At 42.0% G+C, this 21,491-nt stretch overlaps 3 protein-coding genes across 10 annotated transcripts in view; 2 read left to right on the forward strand and 1 right to left on the reverse strand.

The window, feature by feature from the left end:
* The window catches only part of BDP1 (BDP1 general transcription factor IIIB subunit), a 50,798-nt gene extending 42,481 nt beyond the window's left edge, over window positions 1-8,317 (reverse strand). For 3 of the 5 annotated variants that reach the window (XM_085566977.1, XM_031507462.3, XM_077789999.2), the window contains exons 1-6: window positions 8,069-8,317; window positions 3,327-3,876; window positions 2,547-2,653; window positions 1,552-1,611; window positions 1,058-1,198; window positions 54-187 (exon numbers count right to left, since the gene is read on the reverse strand). In XM_085566977.1, coding sequence (XP_085423103.1) covers window positions 54-187; window positions 1,058-1,198; window positions 1,552-1,611; window positions 2,547-2,653; window positions 3,327-3,876; window positions 8,069-8,238 — 1,162 coding nt within the window. In that variant the 5' untranslated portion in view covers window positions 8,239-8,317. The remainder of the gene's footprint in view (window positions 1-53; window positions 188-1,057; window positions 1,199-1,551; window positions 1,612-2,546; window positions 2,654-3,326; window positions 3,877-8,068) is intronic. The other 2 variants (XM_085566978.1, XM_085566976.1) reach the window with 2 other exon arrangements.
* A 443-nt stretch (window positions 8,318-8,760) lies between these two features.
* Window positions 8,761-13,149, forward strand: SERF1A (small EDRK-rich factor 1A). Its single transcript, XM_021538894.4, has 3 exons — window positions 8,761-8,861; window positions 12,021-12,129; window positions 12,644-13,149. The coding sequence occupies exons 1-3, from the start codon at window positions 8,855-8,857 to the stop codon at window positions 12,714-12,716; spliced, it is 189 nt and encodes a 62-aa protein (XP_021394569.1). The 5' UTR covers window positions 8,761-8,854; the 3' UTR covers window positions 12,717-13,149.
* A 1,622-nt stretch (window positions 13,150-14,771) lies between these two features.
* SMN1 (survival of motor neuron 1, telomeric) lies at window positions 14,772-20,088 on the forward strand. 4 transcript variants are annotated; one of them, XM_021538895.3, is made up of 8 exons: window positions 14,772-14,834; window positions 14,909-14,980; window positions 15,068-15,205; window positions 15,536-15,736; window positions 16,112-16,258; window positions 17,238-17,309; window positions 17,828-17,941; window positions 18,822-20,088. In XM_021538895.3, the coding sequence occupies exons 1-8, from the start codon at window positions 14,796-14,798 to the stop codon at window positions 18,876-18,878; spliced, it is 840 nt and encodes a 279-aa protein (XP_021394570.1). In that variant the 5' UTR covers window positions 14,772-14,795; the 3' UTR covers window positions 18,879-20,088. The 4 variants fall into 4 exon arrangements, with proteins under 4 accessions (XP_021394570.1, XP_021394571.1, XP_085423105.1 ...); XM_021538896.3 differs by having other exon boundaries at window positions 15,536-15,709; XM_085566979.1 differs by lacking the exon at window positions 15,068-15,205.
* Window positions 20,089-21,491: the final 1,403 nt, after the last annotated feature.

The following is a 21,491-nucleotide window of genomic DNA, read 5'->3' on the forward strand; positions in this document are numbered from 1 at the left end:
GAAAACTGTAACTTTTCAGTGGACTCTTAAGTTTGAAACCGAAACATATTCACCTTTATTTGACCACGGTTTTGTGTAAAAACTTTTCCTGAAGCTAGAATATGTAGTTGTAGAGCCACGCTCAAAGATGGGATCATTTTCTTCAACAACACATGGACCTTTTGTTCTTAAAACTTCTACAGTTAAGCTGGGAAAGAAAACACACAAGAAGACTCACCTCAAAATATTGCTAAGAAAACATAGAGTAGATGTTTATAGGACAGCTATTAATTTTTTTTTTTCACAAGTGAGCATTTCTAGTGTGTAATTAATTTTAATAATTACACTAACACATACTTTAATGGGAGAATGAAGCAAGAAAACACTACCCTATTCACCCTCGGTAAGTAAATTTGGGGTTTTGTGTTTTATAAGATATAATACAGATAAAATAATTAAGTAGCTTTAAAAAAAAAAAAAAAGACTTTTTAACATCTGAGAAGTCTTGTTTTGTAAAACCATGACAGCCTCCCAATATCCTTCTACAATACTTTCAAATTCTTTTACCAGGCCATCTTTAAACCTTGGCCTAAATTTTGTGTTAATACCTTTGGGGAACACAGAAATTTTATAATCTACTTTTTAAACATCATATTCTAAGCAAAGTTACTGAAAACACTGCAGAAGAATAAAGCAGCAACAGGCAAGATGCAAAGCTGGAGCAAGTAATAGTGATAACCAAATAACAGTAAGCAGATATATGTTAACTATGAGAAGCAAAAAAGTCAGCTAAACAGAAGACATTTAGCAGTTTGACAAATCTTCAGTGTTCACTTACAGTAATAAAATATCACCTTCCTCTCTACCTCCTTCCCCAAAAACATTTCTAATAAAGTATGCCACCACAGAGATGCGGACTACTTGTGTTCATATTTTGCAACACTGTTTCCTAAGTCAGTGTAGCTCTCAACTCTCAAACATAAATACACGCATACTCATCCCAGTCCAAAGTAGTCCTCTATTTACAAACTGAGCCACAATGCAGTATTGTCCATGAGCCAGACACAGAATTTGTTACCTTTCTTCATCCAGAATGATTGAACCATCTTCTGCTACTTTCACACGAGGAACGAGAAGTGGGCCATCCTGACTCTCTTCCCCATTCTCTTCTTCCTCCTCCTCCTCTTCTTCATGATCAAGAGTACTTTTCTCTTCCTGTCTATGATTTTTAAGACAGCACGCAAAAATACTGTTCAGTGTTTTGAATTGCTGCTCATTCAACAGACCTTCAACTATTTAATAAACCACCCAGAAATGCAACACATCAAGAAATCAGTCAATATGTGAAGTTTGAAACCTGCTTTTCATTCTACTGTAAAATGGAAATATGCAAAACTTAACATTGAAAGCAATACCTGCCAAAACCATACCTGCCAAAACTGCAATTTTTATAAATTAGACTGTGATATTTGAACAGTAAAAAAATATACCTCCATTGTTAGTATTATCACAGAAATGCAGGTTTTTTTACACCAGAAAATGTTCTGACTATACTTCACTATCAAGACTTACTCTTTCATTTGACTCAGTGCAGAACTTCTTTCTGTTCTCTTTTCTTCTACCAGTGAAGACCTAGAATGTCATAAAAAGCTAGAGATTATTGTTTGTACAGATATATTTCTGCTTTTTTCCATGAAACTGGTTTTAGTGCACAACAGACAAAGAAACACAAAGCTTTTTTGTCAGTTCTTTGTATTACATCTAGATTGAGCTACACAACCACCACTGCTTAGTAAATTTTGCCCTTTTTTGTACAAGCAAGGATAAAAAAAGATATTTCAAGCAAAACTCATTGCATGGATACAGGTAATGTGAGAGCATCTTACTTTTTACCTCCTTAGGGACTATTCAGTGTAAAAGAAAAAATAAGGGAAGTGATAAACATCTAAGCACACAAACATTAAGAAGTGATAACAGATGACATCAGAAAGCTCATCTACTACTGAAAGACCAGAACTTGGATAACTGAACTTCTATTTATGTGATTGCTTTTGGTAGTTGCAGGAAAAAGGCTCTGCTCTGTCTGTGGCAGTCTGTGCTGCCAGCTGCATTAGTGAAACATGTCAGTGGAACAGCATCAGCTACATTTGTCCACGTGGAATGTAAACACCTCTAAGGTCTTGCAGACCATTTTGCACTTCAGCACCTAGAAGGAGACGTGCTTAGGTTCATGAGTCCACTGTGTCTGGTGGGCAATTATAACATCCCTAACAGCCACAACTAAAAATTTCACAGGAGGGAGTTAGGGAGAAAAAATTCTACTAGTCTCTATTTCTGTAGAGATAAATCAACACTAGGGATAGATTCATGTTTGTGTATTTCAACAAATACACTAAGCTCCATACTCACTTCTGTACTAGAATTAAGCAGACGTGAAAACTAGAAGCTAGTCTAGAAGCTTTTGTTATCACTGCAACAATACTGTATCTGTGCTAATACTCCATATTTAAGTATTATAGAGGTAAAAAGGTAATTAAACCTAAGGAGAGAGACAAAGTCATACTTACTTCATAGGATTGTTTTCTGGCAGATAGTATATTAAGTCTCTCATGGTCATTTTAGAACGGTCTGGTGGAGAACGTCCTTCAATTACTGGAGGCCTGTGTTTCAACTTCTTCCATACAAACCAAAATTAAAACAAAAGAAAACAACAAACACTTATTTTCACCCTGAAAATATTTTCTATTTCACAAATTATTATTACATTTGTTTATTTATGAAGTACCCCATTCATGGAATTTTGTTGTTCACACACACACACACAGACCACTCCCAAGAACCAAAACAAGATTATCTTAAAAGCATCCCTTTCTCAGAGAGAGCATTACAGACTCTTAAGACACTTACCCTTTTCAATACCTGGTACAAGTAAGTTAAAAGTTATTCAAAATTACAGAACTCAGACAATGATCAACTTGAAAAAATATCCCCAAACAAAAATCCCCAATCCAGCCTTCTTGCAGCACACCTCCCTGCTGTATTACAAACACCGAAACCTTCAAAACTGGAATGTTGACTACAAAATAAAACCAGGTGTCATGTCAAAAAGACTTGTAGTCTAATCAAAGGCAATTTAGGCAATTCCTTGTAAAATCTGTATTTTAGGGAACAAAGTGCTGCTACTGCTTATAAACAGAATAAACAAAGAATTATGACATATGACAGACTACTTAGCAGTAAGCAGCTGACAATCATCAGAAAACACTACTGCAAAGAGATAATGTATACAGGGTGAATCAAATGTCTTGCCCTTCACAGATAAGCACTGCTCAACACAGAGGCCTTACCATCCGCTCTTTCTTCAGCTCTTCTTTGAGCATTTCTCTCAATTTCCGAGCCTTGAGGATCCGTTCATGGTCAGAACATGTTTGTTTGACTTTCTCAGAAGGTTTCACAGGTAGCTTTTCCTCCTGTGTTTGTGATCTTTCCTGTGTTGGTCTCTCCTTAAGAGGAGAAGGTACACTCTTCTGCAAGCTATCATCATTTTTCTGAGCAGCTACACCAACAGTTTGGTCTTTGTTCACAGACTTTTTTAGCGGTGAAAACTGTGGCACTTGTGGCACAGGTGTTTTTTTCTCAGGCAGCATAGGAGACTTTACAGAGCTTTCAACATTACTCTTTTCTGATGGGGAGGGATCCTTATGAAGTGAAGCAATACCATCAGAAGCCTGTGATGTTCGCCTCTGCGGTTTTGGTGCAGAACGCTGAGCAGACGATGGTCCAGCTCTGGGTTTGACAAGATTTGGCATGGTGGAGATGCGTTTTCTTCTCTGTGTAAGCATCTCTGCAGGTTTACTAGCTTCCCCAGTGCCACTTGTATTGTCTGCCTTGTCATCACTGGAAAATTTAAGAAAGTATTCTTAAGTTCTTTACAGTGAAAGATTTGTTGCTGTTACTTTCAAGATGTGTTTATGGGCCAATCAGTATGAACACTAGGCTACAGGAAAGCAGTTATACACAAGAAGCCATGCTAGGACCAACATGTAGCTGGTATTTCCTCATCAAAGAATTAGCTCTAAGAACTGACATATTATTTTCTAATACTAATCACTGATCAACAAGCTTGCAACAATAACACAGTCTCACACCCTACCTCTTTTTTTCTGAAGGCTCTCTCAGCTGAAAATACACCAGTACCATAAAGCTTTATAAAAAGTTACCCACATAACATAGGCGATATATTAAAAACACTTCAACAAAGCTGTATGTAACAGTGATTTGGTGACTTTTATTGCAACAAAACGGAACATTTCTATTACGCATTTGCAAGTAGGTGATATGTAAACTGTGACTTCCAGAAAAACTTCAGCAAACCATGCTCACACTTTACACATCAATAGCTCTTAGCTTCCCTGTATGTACTTTGTATGTAAATACTTTTTCTATCACTTATGCAGAAATAATTTTCAAAGTGCAAGTAAAATTGCCAACCGTTATGATCATCCCAAATCTGCTGACTCTACCAGTGTTCAGTTTCATGGCTGTTACTCATAGTAAGACTGCAGTATAATTATAACTGAGTCATAAAGCAAGTTTTTAAAATTTTGTATTGGAACTATGCCTTGTTTCTGTACGTAAGGACAACCACACCCATGGTTCACTTACACATTTTTTAAAAAGGTCAAAAGTAAATGCTTTCCAAGAAATATAAAAAAAGTATAAACACATAGTCAAACTTTTCAAAATTCTCTCCAGCTATGTCTATGCCTATGACTCAGGCAAATGCTGCAGATGATGTATTTGCATTTAGCAGCCTCTGTTAAATGGCTGGATCAATTTGTCCCACACTTTGAGTTCATACACAGTTTTAGCACAGAACACCTCTGGGCAGAGTTTAGAGGGCTAATAACATTGTGCCTATTTAGGTGTTTTGAATGAGATCCTTGCTCAAGTTCCACTCAACACCCACTGTTCTTTGTACAGCACGAGACAATGGAAATTCTTAATTCACCTTCTCCATACCACCTATGGTATGTGGAATTTTTAATCAGAGTGCAGCACTAGATTTCTGAACAGTTAAATAAAATTTAACAGAAAGTATATTAAAAAATTAGAATTCTCTTACAAAATTTTCCACTTCCCTGATAATTAACAAAACTTATTCAGTATATAGAAAATAAAACAATGTAAAGTGACTGATGCTACAGACACAGACTTGAGCAGCAGTGAGTGAAGAGATCAGTGTCTGCCCCTCCACTTCCCCTCATGAAGAAGTTGTAGATTACAAAGTGGTCTCCCCTAAGTCTCCTCCAGGCTGAACAGACCAAATGACCTCAGCCACTCCTCATCTGACTTCACCTCAAGGCCCTTCACCATCTTTGCTGCCCCTCTTTGGATGCTCTCTAACAGCTCAATGTTTTTCTTATACCCAAAACTGCCCCCAGCACTCACTGCCTGTGAGGCAGCCCCACGGCAGAGCAGAGGAGGACAATCTTGCCTGGCTGTGATGCTTTGCCTGATGCACCCCAGGACACAGGTCGCCCTTCTGGCTGCCAGGGCACTGCTGACTCATGTTGAGCTTGCCACTGACCGGGACCCTCAAGTCATTTTCCTCCAGTCATTTGTTCCCCAGTCTGTCCACACATTCAGGGTTGCCCCATCCCAGGTATAGAATCTGGCACTTTCCCTTTTTGAACTTCATATGGCCAGTGTTTGCCCAGCCCTCTTAATTTGTTGAGGTCTCCCTGCAGGGCCATTTTGTATCATGTACCAAACTTACTTAATATGCCTTCGAAACCAGTGTCCAGTCATTTATGAAGCTGTTGAAGAGCAGAGGATGGAGCCCTGTGGAACCCCACCAGTGACAGGTCACCAGTCTGATGTCACCCATTCATTGTAACCCAACCCATGAACCTGTTGCTCACACATCACATGATGCGTTCATCCAGGTGTGTGCTGGATGTTTTGTCAAGAAGGAAGGATAGTGTGAGAGCCAATATGGAAAGTTCTACTGAAATCCAAAAGGATTACAGGAACTGGTTTCCCCAGGTCAGCTAGGTGGGCTACCCTGTCAGAAGGCTATATGGCAAAGACCTATTTTTAGACCATGAAACTAGATCAAAGTGCCTTTCAGAGTCACACCAATACCTAGTTTTGAAACTTAAAATTATATTACACTGATGCACCTGTTAAATTACGAACACAAAAGTCTTTTACAAATCTGCTGAAACAACAACAGTAGCATCTAAGTGAAAAATCATAAAAATTTCTTCATTTTAAAAAAATCAGATAACAAAACATCCAGTAAGATGATCCCTGTAACATAAACATTTTATAAATAAAACTTGAAAGAATGGCACTCTTGAAACAAAATGCAAAACAAGTAAAGATGTAAAATACCAATTGAATAAAACATGGTATGGGTTTCCTAAAGACATGCCATGCCAACTAGTCTGACACCTGAATTTCCAACCACAGAAACAGACAACATTAACACTGTTTCATCATACTGTCATAATGGGCAACCTTCAACTAAAAGAATAAAAGGATTTATGAAAGACTCAAACCCAACTGTAAAAAAGAAGTGTGAATGTTGTTCTGAAGAACAATTATCAGATTAAGGACATGTCCTGAAACACTGATCTGTACTACCTTTGGTGGGGACAGAATTAACTTCCTTCACAGTAGCTCTGATGTTGCTGTTTCAGATTTGTGACACAACAGTGCTGACAGCACACCCATGCTTTCAGCTAATGCTGAGCAATGATCATGCAGCACCAGGGTTATTTCTCACAATGCACCATGGCTGTCCATTCTGGGAATCAGAAAGAAATTGGGAGGGGGCACAGCCAGGACAGCTGATCTCAGAAGACTGAGGGCTATCCCACAGCATATGGCATCATGCTCCTCAGTAAAAGCTAGGAGAAGAAGAAAGAAAGGACATTTGGAGTTATGGCATTTGTCTTCCCAAGTACCTGTTATGAGTGATGGATCCCTTCTTTCCTGGAGACAATTAAATACCTGTGGGTAGTGGTGACTGAATCCCCAGTTCTGCTTTGCTTACATGCCCAGGTAATTGAACTGTCTTTATCATAACACACCTTTTCTTGAACTTTTGCCGTTTTGATTTTCTGCCCATCCCACCAGGCTGGGAGGGGCAGGGGTGTGGGGAAGCAAGCAATAAACTGTGCGGGGTTTAGTAACCAGCTAGGCTTAACCTACAGCAGAGAGGTCCTCAGGGAGAGCCAGTCCTAAGGCCAACTTTACCATGTGCTTCCATCACATTAAAAAGCCCTTAAAAACCTCTAAAAATAGCAAAAAAAAAAAAAAAAAAACCCACAAAAAAACCGCAAAAAAACTAACTCAAAAAAAACCAAAAGGAAAGTCCTCCCTTGCCAATTCATAAAGAAATGAACACAAAAGAGAAAATGCTGTTGGAATGCAAAATCAAACTCATCTGGTTACAGAGCACAAAGAATTTTTGCTGCACACAGCAAATCATGGCTCCTGGCTGCTGTGGAGCTAGAAGTAAGGAGTATCGGACCACACTGGGTTCCTCCTTTGCAGTCTTCACTTACAGAATCACAGGAGCCATTTTGCTGGAAAACACCTCGAGATCGTAGAGTCCAACCTATGACTCAACACCACCTTGTCAACCAGACCACAGCACTACATGCCATGTCCAGTCTTTCCTTAAACACCTCTAAGGATGGTGACTGCACCACCTCTCTGGGCAGCCCAATGCAATGTTATTCCAAGCACCTGCTGCACAACTGCAGTGAAGAAACGGCGGTTTCTTAGTCTACGAAGGCGCCAAACAACATTGTCTGACAACCCTGGACACGCCGTCATCGGGCACCGACCGTACGCGTCTTGCACGAGGTCTTCAGGCCGAGCCAGCGCCCTGTCATAGCACTGAAACCAGGCGGCGACGGGCCACGACAACCGGCGCTACGCAGAGCCACCGCCAGCTCCGGGGATGCGCCGGGTCCGGCCCTGCACAGGCCCGTCCCGCTCCCGGGAATCCGCGGCCCAGTGCCGCCGGCGGCCCCACACACTGCCCTGCTAGGGCGAGCTCGGCGGGACTCACCTCTCTTCCCGCCGCGCGCCCGTCGATTCCGCCGCGGTCCCTGCTCCGTCCGCCGCCGGGGTGTCCGAGCCTGGGGGTTCCGCCGGCTCGGGGTCCACCGCGCCAGCGGCGGCGGCTCTGCCCGGGGGGCGCACGTTGGGCCGCACGGTGAGACGGGCCCGCCGGAACATGGCGGCGGCTCCGGGAGACGGGCGCGCCGGGCGCTCGCGGGAGACGCGCCCGCCCGCGAGCTCGGCGGCGTCAGCAGCGCGCGGCGGCGAGGGCCCGCGGGTGCCGCGAGCCCGGCCGGCTCACGGCGTGCCGCCCCGGCGGCGCGCCCCGCACCGTCATCAGCCCGCACCCATCGCGAGATGAGGGGCGGGAGGCGGAGCCTCTACGGGGAAGCAGTAACGGCGCCGTAGCCGCCTGTAAGGCCCCAGCAACTGCTCAGCCGCGTGGCCCCAGTTCAGCCGGCTCCCAGCAGCTGTCCAGGCGCCCGCTCTGCCCCCAGCCCAGGCTGCCACACCACAGCCCCCCCCCCCCTTCCCCCTCACACTCGGGCCCGGCAGGACGCGCAGCACGAGCCTCGCAGGGCTCCTGCCCGCGGGGCGGGGTCAGCGGTGCGCGTCCCGCTGATTGGGCCGGGCCCGCGCGGCGCCGTGACATCACGGCCAGCGAGGCGCCATAAGGTGCGGCGGCGGCGGCGCCGCCTCAGACCGCTGCGGTGGTAGGGGCGGAGGAGGGTCGAGTTTGGCCGGTGCTAGCGGTCGGAGGCGTAGCGGCGCTGCGCGGCCTGAGCGTCTCGCTATGACCCGTGAGTACTGGGGAGCTGTTTAGGACTGTCGGGTGGCGAAGTGGGCGACAGGACTTGAGCCGCCCTCCTGGTCGGTTCCAGCTGTGGGGCGCGACGCCGAGGGCGGTCCGGCTGGGGGTCGTGCCTGGGCCGCGGTATGGAAGTCAGCCGCTGTGTGAGGCCAATGTCGCGTCCGGCTCTTTGCGGACTTGGCGTCCCACCAGCGAAATGTCGCCTGTAGCGAGTGCGTGAGGAGGAGTTTTTTTCCCATGTCCTGCTGCCTTCCGAAGCTGGAGGGGAAAACATCCTCCTCCGCCTTCTGGCGTGTCAGTGGAGGCGGGACCGGGGGGAGAAATTAAGGTAATGTTGGGCTGAAACAACAGCCACACTCCATTTCATTTCCGGCTGCCGCCCAGTCTGAGAATAGAGGGCTTTACTATCTGTGCTGAATATTGAATACTATGCTGCTTTAACCTGTGGTGGTTGAGGCTGTTGTTGAAAGGGCAAGAGCGCTCGGTGAATCGCCACCGTGCTGAATGCTGACCAACAGCAGTGTTCGCACACCCGCTCTGAAATGGCGGAGAGGTGACCCAGGATGCTCTGGCTCCCCTGGCTGCGGGGAGTGCTCCTGTGCCTTCTGCCTGTTATGTCTGGCGGTACAGGAAATCCTCGTGTTTAATTTTGGTTGTGCTTTCACATTCATTTGAAAAAAACCAATTTTGAGGCTGTGCTTTCAATTCATCTCGAAAATACACGGTTATGAGGGCATACTGCTGCTGAAGACCTGTAACACAAAGTTTGTGCATAGAACGTAATAAAGAAGCACATTTAGGATTCTTCGTGGCGTTTTTCTTCTCCTGAAGTTGGAAGAGCAAGGACAGGTTGAAGTAAGGTCTATGTTTTGCACAAGCAGGACAGGATGGGATGGTTGAGAAGGAATGTATAGAAATGTATAAGCAGGAAGAGTGCACTGCTCTTTTTGTGGCAGTTCAAGCTTGAATTTCAGGAAGCTGAATTGTGTTCTGTTAGGACAATTTCATAGAATATTTAGCTTGATATTACAGAATGTAGGAAACGCCAGTGGTTCCCTTGAAGGTAGGGACACTTATGCAGCATCCCAGATGAAGTAATGGGGCCAAATAGTCCTTGGCAATGTTTACTTGGAAGCACTTATGGTAGAAGTAAGTTTTTCTTCAGTTTTTTGGTATTCCGTGGTTTGTATGCATTATATATTGCTCAGCTTTTCTACCTTCTCTGCTTTGCTGTGCTACCTGCTTTTCAGTGGTACAACTGAGTTCTGTTCCTAAATTTAAAACCTTACCGTGTGTAAGGAAAAACTCTACATAGCCCATGCTCACTATTTGCTTGAAAACAAGGAAAAATAGGAGTTTAAGAGTGGAAATTAACTGCTCATAAGGAAGTGTTTGTCTTTGAAGGTAATTCTGGCTTTAGCAGACTGTTTTTATTTTGTTTCTGTTTTCTTCATGATAAAAGAAGATACTTCTCGTTTTGGGGTGATTTTTTGTTTTGGGGCTGTTGGTGGTGTTGTTTTTTTTTTTTTTTTTTTTGGGTTTTTTTTTTTTTTTTAAGCACTGTAGAAAAGTTCTTTCATTGCTCCCCAGTCCTTCATATAACGTTCTTGCCTCCTGAGCACCACAAATCTCAGGAGCCATTTATGGCCTGGAATGTGTCATCTGCTCATGAGTCATCAAGTTCTAATCAACACTAGTACTGCCAGAGACAGCTGGTTTGCTTCAGTCTCTGAACAGACAGCTGCCCTTCTTCTAGATGGACTTTGGGGACAGGATGCTAGTGAGGATCGTGAGTAGAAGTTGTCTTAGTTCTCTACCTTTTCCAAGAGGTAGTACTTAATGTCCTGTCACAGACAAAAGTTATCTTCCAATACAAGAGCATCTTTTGGGAAGCAGCAGTCATACAGGACTGTTTTTACTTGAGCTTCTGGCATGTCTTATCAGGCAGTCCATAGGCTCTTGTGGAGAATGCACAAACCCCTGCTTCTGCAGAGTTCATCTTGAGGTACCTTTGCTCAGAAATGGTGTGGGTACAAAGTGGTGGATCATACCAGCAGGTTGTTGTTGTTTAAAAGTGGCCTATTCCTAAGAAGCAGTGGTAGACCAGAAATGACAGGCACCTCAAGGCTGAGATTGCTGCCTTTGAGACTGAAAGATGGCCCAGACAGTCTTAAAACTAATTTAGAGAGACAAAAAATTATGAAGAGAGGGAATTGTAATTTTTGAGTATAAAAGAATGTGATTGTGTTAGTTCAACAGAACAAATGATTATGTGTAGCATATCTGGAACACTGTCACTCCAAAAGAACTAGAAGAAGTAGTACCAAGCCAGTGAACCAGGTCTGGCAGGTGCAAAATAGAGCAAAGGAAGGGAATACTGAGGAGAGATTGCCAGCTAATGCAGAAGAGTTTGCAGTCTGTGGCCATTGCCTGAAGACCCTAAGTATTTAGATGGAGAGTCGATAATTTGATGTTGTGCCCTCGGGAACTTAGTGTGATCAAAGAGCTTGCTTTCCTCTTGTTGATAGTTAGTTGTGGGGAAAGCTGTCTGTTCCCTGAAGAAGTGTCTTCTCTGCTGACAGTCATGTGGGTTTGTGTCTTGATATGCATAAAGAAGTAATGTTACTCTTCTCACTTTTGTTGGAAGTAATGCCACCACCATCCAGTTGCTAAGGCCCAGGCTTATGTTCTGTACTGTATTTCAAATTAAAAAAACCTTTTGAGGTCATCTCTTCAATAGTATTTGAGTGCAGTCAATTTCAATGCTGTTCTTTCAGTCTAAAATAATTTGTAAGCTATATTGAATGCTGGAATGTGTTTCAGAGTGGATGACTTGTCTTTGGATGATTTTGTCCAGCCTATTGGTGTGATGGTTTTCCTTCAGCCTTTTATGACAAACTACATTTTGTTTCTGTAAGGAATATTAGAATTTTGGTAATTTCTTAAACATGACATAGAATTGAAAAAGTAACAACTATGAGCCTTTAATTTCTCCTGTTGTACACTGGGAGAGGACACCAAGATAGAAGATATGGCCATACCAGCTCTATACATTATGCCAAACTGCACTGCCTTTACAACAGACTTTTATACAAGTACATTGTGTGGGAAAAAACAAGTGGTAGTACTTGTTTATATTATCTTGCAGGTGGGAACCAGCGTGAACTTGCTCGCCAAAAGAACCTGAAGAAAACTCAGGAGATCCACAAAGGCAAAAGGAAAGAAGATAGCTTGTCTGCTTCTCAGAGGAAACAGAGGTAAGGTCTAGAAAAATTGAGTAAATGTTTAGGCTGAAAAAGGAGAGAGGGACATGGGTGAGAAAGAATCCAGTGTCTTAGCTGACACAGCATTTGAATGCTTTGTTTTTATTTGTTGGCTAATCACTTGCCAGAGCATAAACTGTGGATTAAATTTTGCTGTATCTGCTATTAAACAGATGTATTTTTATTACATCCTGTAAAGCTTTCTCATTTTTTTGACCAGCTTTTTGCCTACTGCAAACAGGAAAAGATTGTGTAATGCTTTCTTGAAGATATTTGATCCATTATGTCCTTTACTTCTAAAATCAAAATAATTATATCAGGTCCACTAATCAAGTAAATTGTCTGCCTCATGGAATACATGCACTAAAAAACCAGGGTAATAAAAAGACTGTTTGTGGCTGAGAAATTCTTTTTTTCCTTTTTCAGGTGGAGTTTACTAAATGGAGGGAACTCTGCTTAGAAAAATTGTGAGCCAGTATCTGATATCCAGCTGTTTTTTTCTTCACAGGGATTCTGAAATAATGCAACAAAAGCAAAAGGCAGCTAATGAAAGGAAGTCTCTGCAGGCAGGAGCAAAATGAGCTGCCGCTATGGAGAAGATAGAGTGCACCAATGAAGCAGAAGGACCTAGAAGATCATACATAAAATCGGCCATTAAATAAATAAATGTTTATTTTGCAGAGTTGTTCAACTAGCGTTACTTTGAGTATTTTCTGGTTACTATAGGCCTAGTTGTCTATAGTGCTCTTTCAAAACTGACTATACTCTTCTGCATGTCTGTGAATAAAAGTACCAAGCAATAGCTTTATTCTAGGTTTTGCTGCATTTGTTAGTTTTACTTAATGGTTCCAGTAACAGACTTTCTGAAGTTAGACCAGACTTGGTTGCCTGAATTCTTGAAAGTACAGCTTCATTCAGAATGGAACAGACTTGTAAGATGTGCTTCACCTTGTGGAGGTCTGAACTGTAAATCTCAAAATATTTTTACAATAAAATGATGCATATGAAGTACTATCTAATCTGAAATGGTTATGCTTTATAATCAGTTGATTTCTAAGAAGTTACCAAGAACATAAGGAATGGATAATCTTGTGGAGGAATGCAGTATAAGAGTGTAAGTATAATATAAAGTATAAGTAAAGTTTATAGGAAATGCATATTATAAGCATTGTCACATGGAGCTTAAGTCTGCCCTATAGGAAAAATTGCCACTTGACTTGCAGACTTTGCTGGTGTACAAAAGTGACTTGGTCAAGTCCCGATACTACCTTAAAGAAGCTGTAGGCTTGATATTAATGAGTTAAATGGAAGCTGATGTTGAAATCGTTACAACACTAAAATTGTTTGAAACTACTGCTTAAACCTGCCTCAGGAATGTAAGTTAGTGTGGAAAAACTCAGCCCCTGCTTTACAGGCATGCTTGAGTATATTGTGTACTGAGCAGGGGAAAACTGTTGAGGAAACTTCGCTGTCTGACCATCCAGGAGCCACTGTGGCAGTCACATTCACACCAGCTGCACCGGGACTGAAGCCCCTTCACAGCTGTACTCCTCACACTCATCAGACCAGAATTCCTTACCATCCCAAGCCCAGGCTTCCATTAGCAGATTCTCAGACGTCCTTATCTTTAATATAACTTAATCTTGTTGCAATAACAAGGTCACAGCTCCACCTGATGTCTTTGCAGAGGGGCCCTAAACAAAGGAACCTTTGGCTTTTACACCCTGAGAGTCTAGGGGTGGGTCCTGGTTTGTGCTGTGCCTCAGTTCCTCGTGCTGGTGCCACAGGTCCTTGTGCTCTGTTGTGCAGTAGGTTGGCCTCTAGCTTTGGGCTCCCACTGCAGCTGCACCTGGAGCTGCTTGCACTGATTGTGTTCCTCAGCAAATCATTCAGTCTCTAGCTAGAGTTTGAAGCCTTTGCTTTTTAAACTGTGTTCTAAGTGCATTCATTCATTGGTAATAGGCCCCTGGCACAGGCTGAGGAGAGCTGGAAGGAAATTGTAGCTGGTGCTGGCAGTAGTTGAGAAATTAGGCAAATTCACAGAATCACTGAATTGTTAGGGTCAGAAGGGGCCTGTGGAGATCATCCAGTCCAAGCCCTCTGCCAAGACAGGGACAGCTGGAGCATATGCTGCAGGAATGTGCCCAAGTGAGATTTGAGAGGCTCCATGACTTTCCCTGGGCAGCCTGTTCCACTGCTCTGCCATCCTCAATGTAAAGAAGTTCTTAAAGAAGTTCTCTGTCTTATTGAAGTGCAATTTCTTGTGTTTCGGTTTCCTTGCTTGTCCTATCGCTGAGCACACTGAAAAGAGTCTGGCAAACCATCCTCTGGGCACCTGCCTTCGAGATACTTGTTTTGATGAGATCCTCTCTCAGTCTGCTCTTCTCTGGACTGAACAGCCCCAACTCCTGCAGTCTCTGCTGATGAGATGCCCCAGACCCCAAATCATCTTTGTGACCATTTTCTGGACTCTTTTTAGTAGCTCGTTGTCATTCCTGTGCTGAGGAGCCCAGCACTGAACACAGCACAAGTCCTTCGCTCGCTTTGCCCGCAGCTCCCACGGCGGACCTCTGGCTGAGCAGGCGCGTGCGCGCGCACGGCCGCGCCCCTTCCGGCGGCCGAGCGGGGCCGCGCGCGTGCGCGGCGGGCGGGCGCGCGGCATGGCGGACGCGGTGCTGTTCCGGCGCGGCGCGGGCCAGGTGGGAGCGGCGGGGCGGGAGCGGGGCGGGAGCGGGGCCCGGCCATGGCGCTAAAGGCTGTGTGCTCTCCCCAGAGCGACGACTCGGACATCTGGGACGACACGGCCCTCATCAAGGCGTACGACAAGGCGGTGGCCTCCTTCAAGGTAAAGGGCCGGCGCGGCCGTGGCTGGATGCTGGGGCTGAGACCGCTGGTTTGGCACTTACTGGTTTTCTCCTTTCTCTTCCCTAAGAATGCCTTAAAGAATGGGGAGTCCTCGGAACCTTCAGACAAGCGGGAGGAGAGCGTGGTGATAAAGAGAAAAAATCATAGAATGATCGGAAATAGAAACAAGTGCAATACCAAGTGCAATACCGCACCTTTGAAACAGGTCGTCTCACTTGTAAATGCCAGTGGTGATTGTACTGCCGTTTTAAACCCTACAGGATACAACTTAGTAAAATCTTGGTTTGGCCAACTTGCAAATACAACATATTGTACTTATGCACTCAGAAGTTGCTGCTTCGTCACCTTGAGAGTAACATTTTGGAATGGTGGTGTAGGGTGATAATGTTATAAATTTCAGGTTACATAGAGGAATTTCAGTAAATACAAAGGAAACACTGTAGGTGGGATCTATCTTTCTGGACAAAAAGTAGTTTAGGAAGCAGTTCTGTCCAGCCGTGTAGATATTTACATGCTTCTCTTGCTTCTGTTGCAGTGGAAGGTTGGTGACAGCTGCAGTGCTGTTTGGTCTGAGGATGGTAATTTGTATCTAGCAACTATTGCCTCCATCAACCAGAAGAGAGGCACATGTGTCGTCACTTACACGGGATATGGAAATCAGGAGAAGCAGAATTTGTCTGATCTACTTCCTCCAGCCAGTGATGAAACAGTAAATGGGATGGGGCATTCTGGGGAGGTGAGGGACTTTTCCATTCTTCCGTAAAGAGTTGGGAAAGTGGGAGAATGAACTTCTTTTAGTATGTCTGGTGGCACTGCTGGTGTTCCGAGTGAGAAGCGAAGCATAATTCTGTTGTAAACAGATACAAGTTGATGGACAGAATGAAAGCATCCCTTCTTGAACTCAGCGTGGAAGAAAGGGAGTGGACAACAACAAATTCATCAGTGAAAGAGTGTAGCTAAAATGATGAGCAGATAAAGTTATTCCTTTGTAGGACTGGGTGGGCTGGAGAGAGGGAAGGATGTGAATGGGACTTTCCAAACTTTTTCACACTAAAACTATTGTTGTAAACTCCTGTTTAGTGCATATAATAAAAATGTCTTTGTCTTCTAGAATGAAAATGAGACTCCATATTCAACAGATGAAAGTGAAAAATCTTCCCAGTCACCTCGAAACAAAAACAACTGCACAAAAGCAAGATTTTCCCCTCAAAACTTGAGATTTTCCACACCACCACCACCAGCCCCAGGCTCAGGAAGGGTAAACTCAATTAATTGAAATAATTTATGTACAATTGCTAAGCATGATATTATTGTGAATCCTGAGACAATATGATGATATTTATCATTGTCTAGAATTTAATTAACAGAATTTTGAGAATGGGTGTACGTATATGCATGTCAGTATCTGTTGGTCTGCCATTTTAGAATTATCTGGCCACAGTATAGTCCTTCTGCAGTGCTGCTGTCTAGTAAGGAGAACCTTCTGGTCTGTAGCTAACATTTGCTTTTCAATTGCCTTTTGTCTTAAAAGAGGGATATTGTTGTCTGCGTTATGGTGTTGTGATTAAGGACAGGGCTGTTGATGTTTTATGATTTTGCATTTTCTAGCCAATTTGTATGTTTCGCTTCACAGGACATTGAAGGCATTAAAGGTGATGTCCACATGTCATAGAGCCTCTCAGCTGTAGCTGCTCTCTAGAATTAGGGGTGAATGGGGTATTGATACACCCTTCAGTTTTCCAGTTGTGTAGGAATCTAAATAATAGTGCCGTTGTTTTCTGAAACACAGCATTATGCTTTTTAAATGTTACTGTTTGTGCAAGATTTCTTTATAAGGTTTTATTTTATCTTTTTTCTGTTTCTTCAGTGGATTTGTATCTAGATTTTTATACAAGGAAATTCACTAGCACAATGGAATTTAGTCAACTTTTGCCCCATCTGCACAGGAGCAGGGAAATTATCTGTTTGCCTGTGTGAATATTTGATCCGTTTCTTCCTGTTGAGAGTGTGACTGTTGACTTCCACTTAGGAAGGCCTTTTAAAAATGTTTGTATTAACCAGAGCCCTGTTTCAGCAGTGTTTACCTCAGTAACATGAGTAATCTTAAGCTGTACTTCTCAAGTTGTGGAATGTGCCTCAGATACATTTCATCATTATGTACATGTCTCTTAAGTAAAATGCTAATACTCTAAAGTCCCTTTTAATTTATAATTTTCCACTTTTTTTTTTCCATGTAGTCTGGATCAAAATTCAAGGCACCTCCATCATTTTTATCTTGCTGGCCCCCTCCCTTCCCGGCAGGACCACCAGTAAGTGACAGAAGAACAGGGAAGATGAGTATTGGTGATCTCAGGTTTTCTTACTGAATGTGCTCACTGCCTGTGATTTTAGAATATATTTGTTCTGTTTGCCTGTATTTTTCATGTATTTGTTTAACACATTCAGTTCCAAATATTATGATAATCTAACGTACAAGGTCTGATTTGCACTCATTTCTGTGACAGTGAAGCTGTTGGTAAGAATGCCAAGGGATAAATTATTTGAAGAAACGACACTTTTGTGTTAACAGCATTTCACTGAAGAAGATAGTATTTTCCCCTAGTAAGGCTTTTTGTGTACAGTACTCCCGTGAAGCTACAGGAGTTGTGTTTTCCTAGGCTTTGGAAATTACATGTGTTCAGGAAACATCATCTCTGATTCCTATTCAGAGAACAAACTGAGGATATGTTCCTATTTTTCAGTTTCATGTTTTAATCTTTTAGAATTAGTTGCTCTCTAATCTGGGAAACATCCTATTGAAACAGACATTTCCTTTGTGATTCCTTAGTTAATTCCTCCTCCTCCACCACCCATGAGGCCAGACTCTGCTGAGGACGATGAAGCATTGGGGAGCATGTTGATAGCCTGGTACATGAGTGGTTACCACACTGGATATTACCTGGTATGTGCTGCTGTAGTTTTGAAGTGTCTTGGTAATTTTGCACTGCTATTGGTGCTCCTGTTTGCAGCAGGAAGCCATACAGAGTACAGAGAGGGCTGCTTTTTAGGTGTCTTACTCTGATTTACAGTCTATACATTTAAGGGTGTTTTGTATTGTGTAAATACTGAGTTGAGTAGAATTCACGTGAACGTGAGCCAGCAAATATATATATATATTATATATATATATATATATTTGATGTTTTAGTACTTTGTTCGACTGGAGGGGTCTTGTCAGGTATTTTATAGCCAGTGTTTTACAGCCATTCTAAAACAATTCTGTCTTTGTCGACAAGTGGAGTAAATACAATTGCTTTTCAATAGTCTTCTATGTATTTTCTTTCAGTATGAATGGTAGTATCACGTTTAAGATCAGATTTGTCACTTTTGCAGATTGTTCATCAGTAATTGCTCCATGTCATTGCGAAGGTTCAGTAGAAACTGTCAACATAGTTGCGAAAATTTGTGATTTATATTATTGATTCATATTTTCATCTGTGCACTTACGAAGAAAGAAAATGATGTGATGAACAGTTTGCACTGAGGAAGTAGGAGAGTATTTTGTGTTTCAGATTACATATAACTCTGGATTGCTTTAAGTTACTTTCAGTTGAACAAGTATATATATGAAATTACTTTGTATAGCCTCTGATTATAAAGAGGACATGTAGTTGGGCTTTTATTGTTTCTAAACTGCCCATTCTGATTTCAAAAGCAAGTTTAAAACTGTTTGTGTTTTGTAGAGGACTGAAAAGCATTGTCCAGAAATTAATTTGTTCTGCGACTAAAGCTTTTATTTGCATGCTGGCCAAACCAAGATTTTACTAAATTGTATCCTCTAGGGTTTAAAACAAAGCCGAATGGAAGCAGCGCTGGAGAGACAAACACATGCAAAGTAACCACATATCCACCATTGTTCTGAAGGATTGTAAGTGTTGCAGCTTTGTGGTAAATGAAGATACAGTCAAGTTTTGAACACCCTTCAGAAACCTCTTGGCTTTGGGATTCCATCCACTCTTATAGCTCTCTGAAAAGACTACTTCTGCCAGTAGTAATCCCTTCTTTGCAGCTGTGGAATTGTATTTTTGTAGCTAGAATGAAGGAAAGTATTCGTTGCTCTGATGAGAGTTTTAAGTACAGCATCTGTCTACATAACAATTAACAGTGCGGTTTACTTGAATTATTAATGGTTCATAGTGGGCTATTCTGGGAACAAAAGGTTGTAAGTGAAATGCATTTGTTTCATCTGCGTTTTCTTACACAGATGGGAAAGTTGTATCTAAACGTTGTTTTCAGGAGAAATTCAGTTTGGTAATGTTGAGCAGTTCTGTTCTCAGTACTTCAGTACCTGTGCTTTTATTTGAAATACTTTGCCCAGAATTCTCCAGTATATTGTTCACTTCCTTATAAAAGAAAATTATATTCTAGGAAGTTGCTTTCTGATTTTCTGTGACAACATGTAATTTCTGTGTAATTGAGTAATTCTTTGTGTGTTTAAAACAAAAAAGCTCTTTTGTAATAATTTTTGCTTCTTTTTTAAAGCCAGGTACAAATCTTTTCCACTGAGAGGTGTTTATCACTTATGCATTGGTGGTTGATGGTGAAGAAATTAATTTTATCAAGACAATTAGTCATAACATTTTCTTAATACTGAGCTGTCTCTGTTAACAAATAAATAAGATCAGACTAGTAATTAAATGTGCATTGAAATGAGCCATTTCTTAAGGACCTCTAGCCAAATGTGTTTCAAAAGCACTACATCAACAGAATACTTTCACTTCGCTGAGGCAATTTCAAGTTTTCTCACCACATTATATATTTAACTCTTTTGACCCCATGTGATAGATTTCATATATCTCTTAACATGTTTCGCATTCCTCAGACTTTCTGTCTGAATGGCAGGATCAGAGCAATTGATTATGGAATCCTCTTAGGAGAGACCTATGGCAGCAATGTGTTTTACAGTGGCCACTGGTGACACTAACATGAGTCATAGCAGGAGGGACATCTTACAGGTCTGCTTAGAATCATGAAATATGACAGTTTTTTTTAGGAAGGCTATTGTCTTGTTTCAAATGTGTTAATAAAGTTCTACTTCTTAAACCTTGAGTTTAGGGATTTAATTTATTTTGGGGTGGTTTTTGTTTTGAGCTTCCATAGGCGTTTCTTGGCTGGATGAATAGCTGAAATACGGCAGAGATCCTTGATGTGTTGCATTTTTCTGAGTACCATTACTGAAAGTAAATTAGGGAAAGCCTGTGGAAAGGTAAGTACGGATGTAGGTTTCAGCCCTTACAATATAGGGCTGAATTTATTTTACTCTACTTTTAGTAGAGGCTGTAGCCACAAAACCAGGCAGTAATTTAGTTAATGCCAGTGGTTTGCTTTTCAGTGAAATATGGCATGAACTTTACTGCATTCACTTCCTTTTCCTACTGTGGTCGTGTGTCAAGAATCAGTTTTCCCACAAGTAATTGAGCTACTTTGAAGGCTTTCTTTTTTTTTTTTTTTTTAATTATTATCTAGGTGACGTAAATTAAGACTGATTGCAGTGAACAGTGAAGCAAAGGTTCTGAATCATCTTTCAAATTCCTGAAGAGGCAGAACTGCTGTCTGCTTCAATCAGTTGTGTTGGTGTCTGGCATTGTTAGAAAAAGAGGCCTTCATCAGTTTTAAACACAAGTAAAACCTAGCATACAATTTTACTGCAGTTCTGACTTCAGTAAGGGGGCTTGTATTTTAAACAGGATTTGTGTAACTGATTTAATGGCAAGCAAAGCAACTGCATAGAATGTTAATAAAAGGGTGCACAAGAAAGAGGCAAATTCTTCACATACGAGAGTTGACTACACTTGAGAATTCTCAACAACACCTGACCACTGCCAGGATATGTGACCTGGAAAGGTCCTTTCTCCCATCCCCATTGAAGATGTGAGATGTTACAGAATAATCTGGGACTGCTAGTCATGTCCTCTCCTGGCTGCTGGGAAAATTAACTCTCCTGTCTAGAACCAGGACAATATTTATTTGCAATGGAGATGTATAGTTAAGAATACAAGAAGACAAGGGAAAAAAAACCCAAATCCTAACACTTTCAAACTTTTCTAGGCTTGAAAATTTGGTGAAAAGGGCAAAACCCATTGCCAAGGTAATTTTAAAGTCCTACACTGTAGATCCTTCATCATGATACTAGACATTTTAAGGGCCTCTGTATCAAGGAGCCAACCTAGCCTTGCTATTGTTGCAGGACCAGACAAACAAGGAACAGTGATGAAAAGCAACCATTACTACTGCTCTGTGATCTGATGTATGAACATGTGGATAATGGCCACTTCTTTTAAAGCAGACACATTATCAAGTATTGTAAAGAAATTTCTTTAACGTAGTGGTTTGCTAACAGTTTTCCAAGCTTTTGGAAACTTCCATAGTTTGCTACTTTCACTGCAAAATCAAACAGGCATCAATAACAATTTAAATATGTTCCAAAGGTATGTGAAACGTTAACAAATAAA

The sequence above is a fragment of the Lonchura striata genome, chromosome Z, assembly GCF_050655825.1.
Source record: "Lonchura striata isolate lonStrDom1 chromosome Z, ASM5065582v1, whole genome shotgun sequence".
NCBI lineage: Eukaryota > Metazoa > Chordata > Aves > Passeriformes > Estrildidae > Lonchura > Lonchura striata.